The sequence below is a fragment of the Mesitornis unicolor genome, unplaced genomic scaffold, assembly GCF_000695765.1.
Source record: "Mesitornis unicolor isolate BGI_N332 unplaced genomic scaffold, ASM69576v1 scaffold16986, whole genome shotgun sequence".
Taxonomy (NCBI): Eukaryota; Metazoa; Chordata; class Aves; order Mesitornithiformes; family Mesitornithidae; genus Mesitornis; species Mesitornis unicolor.
In genome coordinates, this window is record NW_010191832.1 from 1 (window position 1) to 11,581 (window position 11,581).

At 42.5% G+C, this 11,581-nt stretch overlaps 1 protein-coding gene across 1 annotated transcript in view; it reads right to left on the bottom strand.

The window, feature by feature from the left end:
* Positions 1-6,508: 6,508 nt before the first annotated feature.
* The window catches only part of RNF128 (ring finger protein 128, E3 ubiquitin protein ligase), a 13,185-nt gene continuing 8,112 nt past the window's right edge, over positions 6,509-11,581 (bottom strand). The window contains exons 4-6 of the mRNA XM_010186876.1: positions 9,591-9,687; positions 7,973-8,141; positions 6,509-6,627 (exon numbers count right to left, since the gene is read on the bottom strand). Coding sequence (XP_010185178.1) covers positions 6,509-6,627; positions 7,973-8,141; positions 9,591-9,687 — 385 coding nt within the window. The remainder of the gene's footprint in view (positions 6,628-7,972; positions 8,142-9,590; positions 9,688-11,581) is intronic.

An 11,581-nucleotide genomic window follows, 5' to 3' on the forward strand; every position in this document is an offset into this window, starting at 1 on the left:
AAAAAAAAAAGCGGGCTGGGTATATTTTGTCCTCTTTGCCAGTCAGAGAAGTCCCATTTTCAATTTTGGCCAAATGTAAACTCAGTTTTCAGCCCAGAAAACAGACGTCACCAGAGACGTTGGCTTTTATGTTTGTTTTCCCGTCAGCACTAAGCCTTACGCTGCAGCAGGAGACTGGGGCGAAGAAAAAAAAAAACAACACAGGAAAAACCTGCCACACAAGGAAGGGAGCCATCCCCCCACCTCCACTGACCACAGCACCCCAGTCACGGCAGCGGGGCCTGTCCCCTCCCTGGTCACAGGCCACGCTGGAAGAGGAGGAGCGACCCCACGAGCTGCAGCAGCAGACAAACGGTCAACATTGCCTATTTACATTTCACGTTATAAAAAGACAATCTGCCTCATTGCTTCTGTCACCCAACACAATTCAGCGTTAATTTGGAATAGCGTAGACGTGGTTGCCTTAACAGCAGCTTGACTCATGGTCTCAGTACTTTCATGATTTGTCTGCAAGGCTTTTGTCCTCAATAAGCATTTCAGATGACTATTTGCAGACTGACTTCATCAGTAGTTCTGTGCTAGAATAAATTATCCTGTTAAGGAGCAAGACAGTGGCATTCATGCTCGTAGGGACTGCACTTGAGTATCTGCTCTTACTGCTGTCTTCTGTTGCTGTCTCCTGATTTAAAGAGCAGTTCTCTCACAGCCAGTTTTCAAAAAGAATCAGGTGCTGGAACTATTCTGCCATATGTACCTGTAACAAGGATTTTTCCAAGGCTGTGGGATGACCTCAGAACTTGCCTTGCATGAGCACTGGTCAGCACAGGATAACTCCCAGCTCCCCATGAAGTCCTGACCACAATCACCCAGCTGCTCTGTCCACCCATTACTGAGCCCCTTTTTTTGCTGTTTCTTTTCCAATCCCTTCACTACATCCCAAAGGGCTCCAAATCTGTTCCTGAGGCCTTACACTTTATATCACTCTACTGCCTAAACAGTATCTTTTGCTGCTGACCAAAGCCACAAACCAAAATCTTCCAGGAGTAGAAGATCCACTGCTTCCTCAGCACCAGGTCACTGATGCTGGGTACTTCTCAAAGTTACTGTCTTTTCCCACCTCTGTTCAAGATTCACTCCTGGTCTTTACTCCTGTCCTGACTCAATCTGTCACTCAGTACAAATGGAGCAAGTAGGACGTTGCTGTTTTCCAGGAACTTCTCTGCAGTTTGCTGTCCTGTCAGATCCTTCCCTTAGCACTCGCTTTCCAGCACAGTTGACCTTCCTGAGATATTTTTCAAGAATGCTTTATTGATTGTGTATCATATGGAAAACTCAGCCTCTACTTTGAGCTCTTTCTAAAAAAAAATATGCACATCATACACTAACTATAGGCTGCAAACTTGCCAGTTTTGCTTTATCCTGCCTTCCTTTCATCCCTTTCAACAGTCCCAAATGTACTTCACTACCAAAAATGCTTCTGCCAGCATTGGTCTATTTGAGAGCTCAGGCACAGTGAGATCTTGCCAAGCACTCACAGGGGGATGTTTGGCAATGCCTGTCAGGTTCCAGCTGCATAAGGAACCACCTACCCAACAGCAGCAGTGTGAATGCTGAACCGAGGGTGCAATCACATTTAACTCACTCAAAGGCTTCAAAACTGGGTGAGTTGCACTGGTGTATATATATTTTTCTTTTATTTTCTTCCAACCACTCATTACACCACAGCAAGAGAAGCTGTAGTATTAAAGTTTTTACCTTTGGGACTTAATACAGATTTAACTGATACCACTATTAAGTGTTTTTATAACAGATTAGGAATTAACAAGTTTCTGGTGCTTTATCTTTGCTAGAAAGGAAAAATGAATTAAAAGTCATTAGCCAGCATGTAGTAGCACAGATAAAACATTAATGAGATGAGGCAAACAATGCCTAGATACACTAGCACATTGCTCTTGATGAGGCAGTTTCTCCAATTCCTCCGCTTGAAGTAACCGAGAGTAACAGACACCAGCAGGCTCCTGGAGAGTTACCAGCTGAACTGGTAAGAGTGATTCCTGCATGGACGCTGCTGTTATGAGAGCATTCCCAGAGAGAGTGTTTACCATTTAGTTTTCACTAATTAGCCAAGCCCTTACATAGGAGATACCTATGAAGTATCTAACACAGGTCCTCTAATTCTGATGCTTATCATCAGGAGAGATGCCCTTGGCATTTCTGACCCAGAGCTTGGCATTTGGCATCTCACACACGCTGGATGTGTTAGGATGTATGTTGCTTTCTTATATAAGATTCAGTTTGTTAATAGATGAAAATTTGACAGTGAAATGCTACTGCTCGAAAAAATGTCAGTTTTGTTTTCCTCTCCCTTAGTTCAAGGTCTTGAATGTTCTTGTTTCCATTTCCTTCAGGCACTGGATTCTTAACCAAATACTGTTAAGATGCAGAGTGCTCCTCTGTCAGCTTGGAGGACCTTATTTATAGACACCTTATTTTAAGTCTTTCTTAATCAGCATGCAATCATCCTACAGTCTAATAAATGCATTCTGCAGCAACAGAGATCCGTTTAGAGCTGCAAGTTTTCCTTTCACTGTCTTAAAGACCTCCTAGAACTGGTAAATTACTTCCCTCAAGTAACCACAGCCAAGATTACTTATATATAAATATAACTACATAAATAAATTTTGGCTTCACCCTGTATAACCAACAGTTGAACAACCAGTGCAGAGAATTACAGAGTTGTTAATTTACAGTGGGAGATTATTGCAATTTAGTTTGAAGTTTTCCTTAGAGCCAAAATTAAATTGCCAAAGCCAGTAGATTTTCTTTCATCTATTTCAAAATGCCAGCCATTGTACCCCTGCAGGAGTGGAACTCCATTCACCCTGCATAGGAAAAACATCGGTCTACACCTGGGTGAAAAGGCAGGGCTACCTGCTAAGCTGCTGTGTGCTAAACACAGCGTGAAACGACATAGCCAAGGTAAATGCATACATTTATTCTGCGCAATTGTTTGGGCATTTGACAAGTGCAGATCTTTCCCTCTAAAGACCGAAATGGACCAAGTCTCTCCATTTCACGGGAAGAGTCCTGCCACCCTTTTGACTTGAACTGCTCTTACATGTTTGCAGGTCCTCATCACAAGTCCTGCTTTTCTCTTAAGCAAAAATCTCAGCATTTCTACAGGGGCACCTGAAAATTTTCCTCAATATGAGAAAATGGTATTATTTTGATTTGGGATTTAATATAAAATCCTGCTGCTGTAAAGCCTGGTTTACAAGAAAGCACAATAATCCAGCACCAGGTGACAAGGCTTCCTCTCCTGCAGGGATAAAGATCTTTACCAATCCCCCTTTGAGAGCACGCAACCGTTGGAGTGAAGTGTCTAGATCAGAGCTTTCCTGGAGGAGAGAGATAAGTGATAGCAGTGAGTAAACACATGGAGACAATGCTGGAGCTCATTCTGCTTTCTCTTTGGGGGCAGAAGAATTGACATGTCTGTGTGACTCAATGGGAATATTAAGAGAGGCAAGAATCACACATTTTACCAACCATTACCACTCACAGGCAGGTATTTTCCAGACTCTTACATGCACACATTTATGTATGTATAGTCAAAACCAAGAACTATTGCACAACAGCAAGCTTACATTGCATTTCAGAAAGAACCCTATGCCCAGGCACATTCCTGTTTGCCTCTTGCTTGGAGCAAAGAGTCCATCATGCCATAGTGCACATATATATGCATACAAAACACCAAGCCATTCAAGCCCATAGCATCACCCAAAAAAACCCCAAGTCTGCTGCGCAATGCTCTAAGCAGGGTCAGCTAAAGACTGCTGCTATCCATGGAAACTTGGGAATACAAAGTGAGAGTGGAGCTTTGAAATTTCTTTAAAACAGGTAGAACGGTAGCAATGTTCTCACAGGGGACAACCTCTGCAGAGCCCCGTGAAATAAGAAGAGTCAGGCAGCAACAGACCCAAGTTCAGTATCATAGACTGCATGCATGAAATTCACATGCTTTCATCTTTAAACAAAACCTCTTGCATAGCTGATATTTACAAATAAACTGGCACACAAAAGAACATCGCAGGTTAAGCTGCAAAACCAGAGCAGCACTCAATTCTTCTGCCCAGCAGTAGCTCAAATACTGATCAGGTACAAACGCTGCATTTATTCCTTTAGCAGTACTGCACATTTGATACAAGAATCTACAAAATCTTACTGAAAATTAGCACAAGTGCCTTGAGCTCCAAGCAAGTCCACATCTTCACAGAACACATCAACTGCTCCTACAGTAGCATGAGTTCACTGCCATGAACTGCTGTAGCCCCCAGTACTCCCCTAGAACCTTCCTCGCAAAAATGCTGTGCATTCACCTCACCCTTAGACATACAGTACTGGAAAAAAGGCAGGTTTATTGCTCCTAAAAGACAGTAAATAGAAGGGCTTGAATCTTATAAATAAAGCAATCCAAATGTGTAGATTGGAACAGGAGAAAAATGCAGAAGTGCCTTTCAAAGTATTGGGTTGACCTGAATCACCCCTTTTTCTTGAAGGTCAAATCTTGTTCCTGGTAAACACAGAAGACCAGCAGATGATTTCATGAGAGTGTTCAAAGGTTGTATATTTACTTCTTGGATGTTCCCTTCTCTGCTCTGCACTTCAGATGTAGAATAGAAAGGCAATCACAGCAAAGTACAGCTTCAGTATTAAGTCCAGTTATACTCAGCTTTACAATTTGAGCCCATAACCAACCAATGCTTCCTTGACTAGACTTGGAACTGAGCTAAAAAGCAGCACAAGACTAACTAGTACCAACCTGGCCAGGAGAGGGACAAGTTTTTACTACATCTACAGAACGAAGGGCAAAGCAAGCATAAAATTTTGAGTAAGGAAGGGATGCTGAGCAAAGTAAAATACAACCTGTCTGATCCAAATTGCTCATTTGAGATGCCTAGAAGACCAGTTGAGAGGTATTTCAAGCAGCTCACTGAACACACCCTAAGCTGCTTGGTTTTCTTTTATATAGAATACAACTACTCAACACAATTTCAATCCCTGTAACAGTAGCACCCTGCACATAATTAGCACTCCTTACTCCAATTAGTTTGAGCAAGCACTGCTGCTTGGGGGCTGCGGGACAGGGCAAATTCAGCAACTGTTTCTACTAAGAGCTGGTAATCGACATTTAATGTCAGTCAGGGTCATCAAAATATAGTTTTATTTACATTCTCATATTCAAATTCAATACAAATCATGAAATATTTACAACAATTTTAATTGTACTACAGATAAGAAAATGCACTGCTTTTCCCCTCCGGATTCAATAGTACTTTATTGCGGGCTTTAAGACAAAGTTCTGCTAATATTAGAAACAAGCCATAGATATAGAGATTAAAAAAAATAAAGTGCATCTGTAAGATGTCCTTAGTTACCTTCACTGGGCAAGGCCCTACACTTACCATTGAGGCACCCAGTGTTCCTCCTCAACCCCAGCTCAACTCTCCACCGGTGGCAGACAACTTCTCCAACCATCCATTACATTTACGGGACATCAGCTCTCCCTGCAGCTTAAGCACAGGCAAGACAATGCGCAGCAACAGTCCAGCGTTTTTCAGAGGCTGGATATTTTGTGAACAACGCACAGCAGAACCTTTGGGAAGAATCTCTCTTTTCATCTTTAGTTCAGTCTTCCTGAAGTCATCCCAGACTCACAAAGCCAGGACTCCGGCATATTGCTGGTGCTAGAGATGGTTGTAATTCCAAAAGTCATGGAGGATATTTCAGACTGTCTAATATTAACAGGTTTGAAAAGTTCCGGCAATTGTTCCCTTTACAGTATTGTGCAAGTCGGATTTGGCCCGTCAGCTTGAAGCTCTCTTTTTTCCTCTTTAGGAATGCGTGGTTGGCGGGTTGGAGCCAAGAGGTAAAGAGAATCAATCAGTTTGCTAGATAACCAAAGACACTGTGGGCAAAATCCAGTTTGACAGGCATTAGTTTGTACTTTCTCCTATCAAATTAGTGCACTGAAATATTACAGTGTTCCATTAAACCAAACTGTGTCTGGTAAATAACTATTAGACCAGATTAAAAGCTATGTTTACAATGAAAATCCACTTGAATTAAAACAATAAACAACAAAAAAAACCCAAGTCAAAACAATTCCCAGTAGAGACAGCTACAACAAAGAATCTTCTCCTTATTTAAATGACTCAGACACTGAAGAGAAGCTTTGCTGAAGATGAAACTTTTGTTTTAGTGTTAAAATCTGATGGTTTTCTTTATATTTAAGACACCTTTATTTGAAGAATGCTAAAACTAAATTCCATTTGGGAGACACAGTTTTAAGAATGGCAAACCATACAATTACGATTTGAACGAGTCTATTTGATCTCAGCATTGCCAAGGCAGTATTTTTCTGCTGTAGTCTCGCAGCATTTGGTATAGAGGTGACAGCAGAAGGCAGCTCCTGCAGAAGGCTTACTCCACGTTGCTGGACATGTTCTTAGGACCTGACTTCACGAACTTGTGTTTCGTCTGCCTCAAAGCTTGGGTTGTCAACGTGTGGAAGGATGTTCACAGCAGAGGGCTGGGATTCATTGTTCACAAGGTGCATGTTGTCGTCTGTGCAGAACAAAACCAAGAAGAGACAAGTTACAGAGTGCCACGAGCAAGCTTTACTACCTTAAAGCAAACCACACGTGCTCTATTTCCACAAGCCCACTGCAGTGGTCTTTTCCCAGCACTCCTGCAGAGTGGGAAATCCAAGGCCATGCTCCAATTACCACTCTTCTGCTGCCTCTCATTAGTTTAGGAGCCCATTCCTGACACTACCTGTCATTTCTAGAGGTATCTGCTTAGCTCTGGAGTTCACTTCTCCCTAGTGCTGACCAAGCCGAGGTGGTGTGCTCACGTGGCAGAAGGCTGCGTGAGGCTACAAAATGCAGCTGTAAGGAGATTGGTGATTCTGGTGTAACTTGAGGGCTGCTGAAGACAGCCATCAGGAGCAGCTTCTGGAGACCAGGTTCAGGATGAACTGCGGGGCATACGCTGATTCAGAGGGAAAGATCTTCTCCTACAGACTAACCTTGTTGGTGCTCTCTGCACTACCGGAGTGCCTACATGAGGCATTCCCATACACACATCACTCACAGGAGCAACGTGTTCCCCAGGTAACAGGCAGCAAATCCCACACTTTCCTATCAGCTAGGCTTCCTGCATGAAGTCTAAGCAGACACAGCCAGAGCATCCCTTTCACCTCTGAAAGCTTCCCCACTTCCCCAAGGACACAGCACAATCCAGGGGACAGTTACTTTCTGTTGTATACCTGGAACCTTTCAATTCTTAAAAGCCGACAGCAACAGTGAGTGTGTATTGGCAAAGCTGAGCACTAAAAAGACATTTTCAATTAATTTGCGCTTGTTCAAAAAGATAAGGTGTTTGGAAAAGCTGACAGTCTTTCCCTATTAAAATTCTCTGAAAGTGTTAAAGGATGACTCAGTCTTGACAAAATCTAAAATTGTTGAAGTATGTGTCATCTCTATTCAGCATCACTGAAGCTACAGCAGGACTGACTCCAAAGTTTTCTGTAAGTAATTAACCACTTAAAGCAGACAGATCTGGGGGCAAAGCAACACTCACTCATCCAAAATGAAATCTCCAAAGAGACAATGAGATGAGGGATGTATTCAGGAAAATCTCTTTGGCCTTTAAGTAGTAAGCTGCTGATTTTCAACCACTCTTTTCATAGACTTTGGGTTTTAATTCACATTTAGGCTGAGTTTCACTTGAAAACACAGGCCAAGCGTCAGAGTCAAGTGTTAAAACAAATGAGAAGATTAAGATTACCCTTAAAAAACAAGGTATTGAAGCACTGTGAGGTGTTACTAAGGCAACCTCCCTCCTAATTCACAGCATAGGCAACAAAGCGCAACGCCATCTAGCAAGGGAAATGAAAAAATAGACACACTTTCTGCTGGTCCGTGTTCCTCCAGAACAGATTCATCGGCTCCTTGTACAGACGCATATCCAGATGATGCAGTTTCACTACGATTATCCTCTTCATTAACTACAGAGATGTTCGATGTCCCATTTGATATTGTGGTTTGCACAGACACAGCCACTTCTTCTACGTCCACCTTTGTGAAACAAACAAAACAACAAAAAAACTCAATTAAGTTACAACTTTGTAGGAGGCTGCATCTTTCCAAGAGATCAATGCCTGCAAGTACTGGAGTCTAGTGGACTTTCACAGCCAGGGGAAAAAAAACAAACAAAAAATTAAAATGGAAAAAAGCTCTGCTCTTGACCTCCAGGTTGAAGGCCACTTACTGCTTAAATGAGCAGGAAGTTCAGATGCGGCTTCTGCTGTCTTCAGCCATCTCTTTGCTATTACTGCCTAGTACCAGGAAAACGGATTCTTCCTTCCACTCGGTGCAGGTCTCCCTGCCCCAGGCAAACTCTGGCATACAATTTAGCTGGTCCAGGTAGTGTCAGGCATTGGCAACAGCACCTTTCACTGGCACTTGCCACAGCAAGCAGTTGCAGAACACAACAGAAATTCCAAAGAAGTGGCATGGCTCCAGGAAAGCCATATATGCCAACAGTCACTTTTCAAGGATTCTTCAGTCATGCATTACAATCAGTTTTGGCTGACGTTCTGCCCAAAAGGCTTTAGATGATATCAACTCAGACCAGGTCAGCTGCAGGCTTCGCTAAAAGGGACACAGCAATTAGTCCTGTAGCGTCTCACCACTGACATGGCAACGCCTGTGCTTATCTGTGCTCTGGAGGCAGCATAAAATAGCTTAATCTGTGGTTACTACGCTGGCAAAATACTGATGATGGCACCTGCCACAAAGGCAGACTGCTGGCTGTCCTGGTTTGAGCTAAATAGAACTAATTTTCTATTTAGTGATTCTACTTTTCAGCTCAATTTTAAGTGGCTGGACTTGCTGAAAACTAGCAGCATGTTTTTCCAGTATGTGCTGCTACAACTGATAAGCTCAAGGCCAACTGTCTCACCATGTGTGCTGTGTCTGTGTTTACCGGGGGGAGCAGACCCAAAACTGACCAGCTAGGTATCCCATCCCACATACGTCACACTTGGTATAAAGTCAAGGGATCACGAGGGTCTCGACCCTTCTTCCATCTTGGAGCCCTTCCATCTCAGACCCTTCCTTCTTGCAATGGCCCAAGTCCCAGCAGACCCTGCTGGTTCATCTGCCTCTGATCCTGATCTGTGTGTTCCTGCATCAGCTCCCACTGCTGCTGAGTCTGGACTGGGACTGTTCCAGTGCCCTGCTCTGCAGAGCCTCTGGTGCTGTCATCATCACTGGGGGAGGATTTTATATTGGTTTTGTATACATTTGTACATATCTGTATATATTTCATTATTTTCCTTTTTACATTATTATCCTGTAGTATCAGTATTATTGTTTCATTAAATCTGTTAGTTTTATTTTCCAACCCATAAAGTCTCTCTCCCTTATTCTCTTTTCCCTTCTGGGGAGGGCAGAGGGGTTCACAGAGTGCATCTGGCCAGGATTTAGTGGCCAGCCCAGCCCTAAACCATGACACTGGCTTACCTCAACACCCAGAGCTTTGAGTATGTCACACTTGCACATTGGGCATGTCCTGTGTTCTAGGAGCCAAGGGTCAATACAGTTCTTGTGGAAGAGGTGACTGGTGGAGGAAGGAAACCAACAGTTAGATTTCACACTATGAAAACTGTTTATGTGGCAGCTACAAAGGCCCGTTTAAAAAAAACAAACACCAAACAATAATTCATTCATTCTAGAATGGATTACCTTATTTTGCCACAAGTTTCAGTTGATCTCTCAACCTGAAGCTGGTTTATATTTATCTCTATAAACCTTGCTAGAATTCAGCAATTACCATGTTTCCTACATCAGTCTTCAGCTTTCTGAAGACTGATCATCCCCAGCTGATCAATTAATACCAATATCACCATCTCAGCCTTAGCTTTAAGGTTAATTTTTATCATGTAGATGACTAAATAGCACTTGTTTCTGTTAAACCTCCACAGAGAAGTAATCTTGGAGTTATGTCCTCAATATAAGCTATACTCCCACACATTTGCTTTGTCTATACAGTCCCTGTGTATTCCAAGTGGATACTTGGCAGGCTGTGTACTCAAAAGTAAATATAGTTCAGCCATTACAGATGCAAATGTGTGCTTCTATGAAGACACTCAATTCCACAATGGGTCTGAATTAAGCCAGATTTAGGAGGATGACTTGAAATCCTGTAATCTGCTTGCTCCCTCAGCCTGAATAGAAATAGCAAGGCAGACAAGGATTGCTCAATGCTAATCAGAACTCTATTATGAGACAAGTGCAGAGATCACCACAGCCAGTGTTCAGTATCCTACGTCCCAGTATGATACCAGGATTCCCAAGTTCAGCACACATAACCAGCACCTCCTTCCAGCTGCACCACCGCAAGGTCTAGAGTACAGCCTGAAACTTGCTTGATGCATGACTATTTTAAATGCGTGGACTTAATACTGGTCTTGTGTACCTCTGCTACTATAAAAGCCTTCAGTTTGCCTATCTGGACAAGAATGCTTTCTGCAAATACACCCGCCTCAGATACTTAGATACCACTGATGTGACTCACAGGAGCATTCGACTGCTTGTTTCTTTCATGGATATAGTTAAATGCTTTCAACAAGCAGGGTCTCAATGCTGAGGTCAACCACCAACATCAAGTACATTTTGCAGTAAATATCAGTTTTTAACTCATGTGAGAGAATTTAATATGGTTGATATTGGCAGAGATGACCACTAGTGAAGACTATCCAGTAAATGCACTTAAACTAGTGCTTTTACAGCTAGCCTAAGAGCTACATTTAGGCCAAAGAGGAAGGAAACATCACAAATTATGTAAAAGCAGTCTCAGAGCAAAACATAATGCAGCAAATTTGTGTATAAAGCACACATTCAGAAGACATTACTCCCCTCTTAACCCAGTAAGTCGTGCTTTGTTTGCAAGTTCATAGCAAGATTAGCAGAGTTTATAATAAAATAATGAGAAGTCAGGTCTCCTATCAGCCAGAAGTACCAGAGCCTGTCAAAATGCTTCTGTATTCATGGGATGGACTTCATTACAAAACAGGACTGCCCACAAGCATAAACCTGACAAGACAACTGAATCATCATGAACACCCATGCCTAAAAGCTTACTTAGCTTTGGTTTTTCCTGAACTATTAAGCATTAGATCGAGGAAGTCTGTTGATAACACCGTAACAGGCCAACTTCTTGATATCAAAACAGCTTAGAAGTCCTACTGCTTGGGAGCAGAGAGAGCTTTTGCAAAACCTAACTTGTGCAGAGGCAGCCCCAGCTCAGATTTGATAGTGTCGAAAAAATAACAGTGCTCAGCACACAAGAGCACCTACAGTTATATCCATTCTTCAGAACTTGATTTTCACCTACAACAAAGTTCTTCCAAGTGCTTCTTTATATTACAAAACCTCTTCCCATACAAGATCTGTGAAGTTCACATAGCAGCCCTCTGATTTTAGAAGCGTTGCCAGAACAGTTTCGTTCAGCA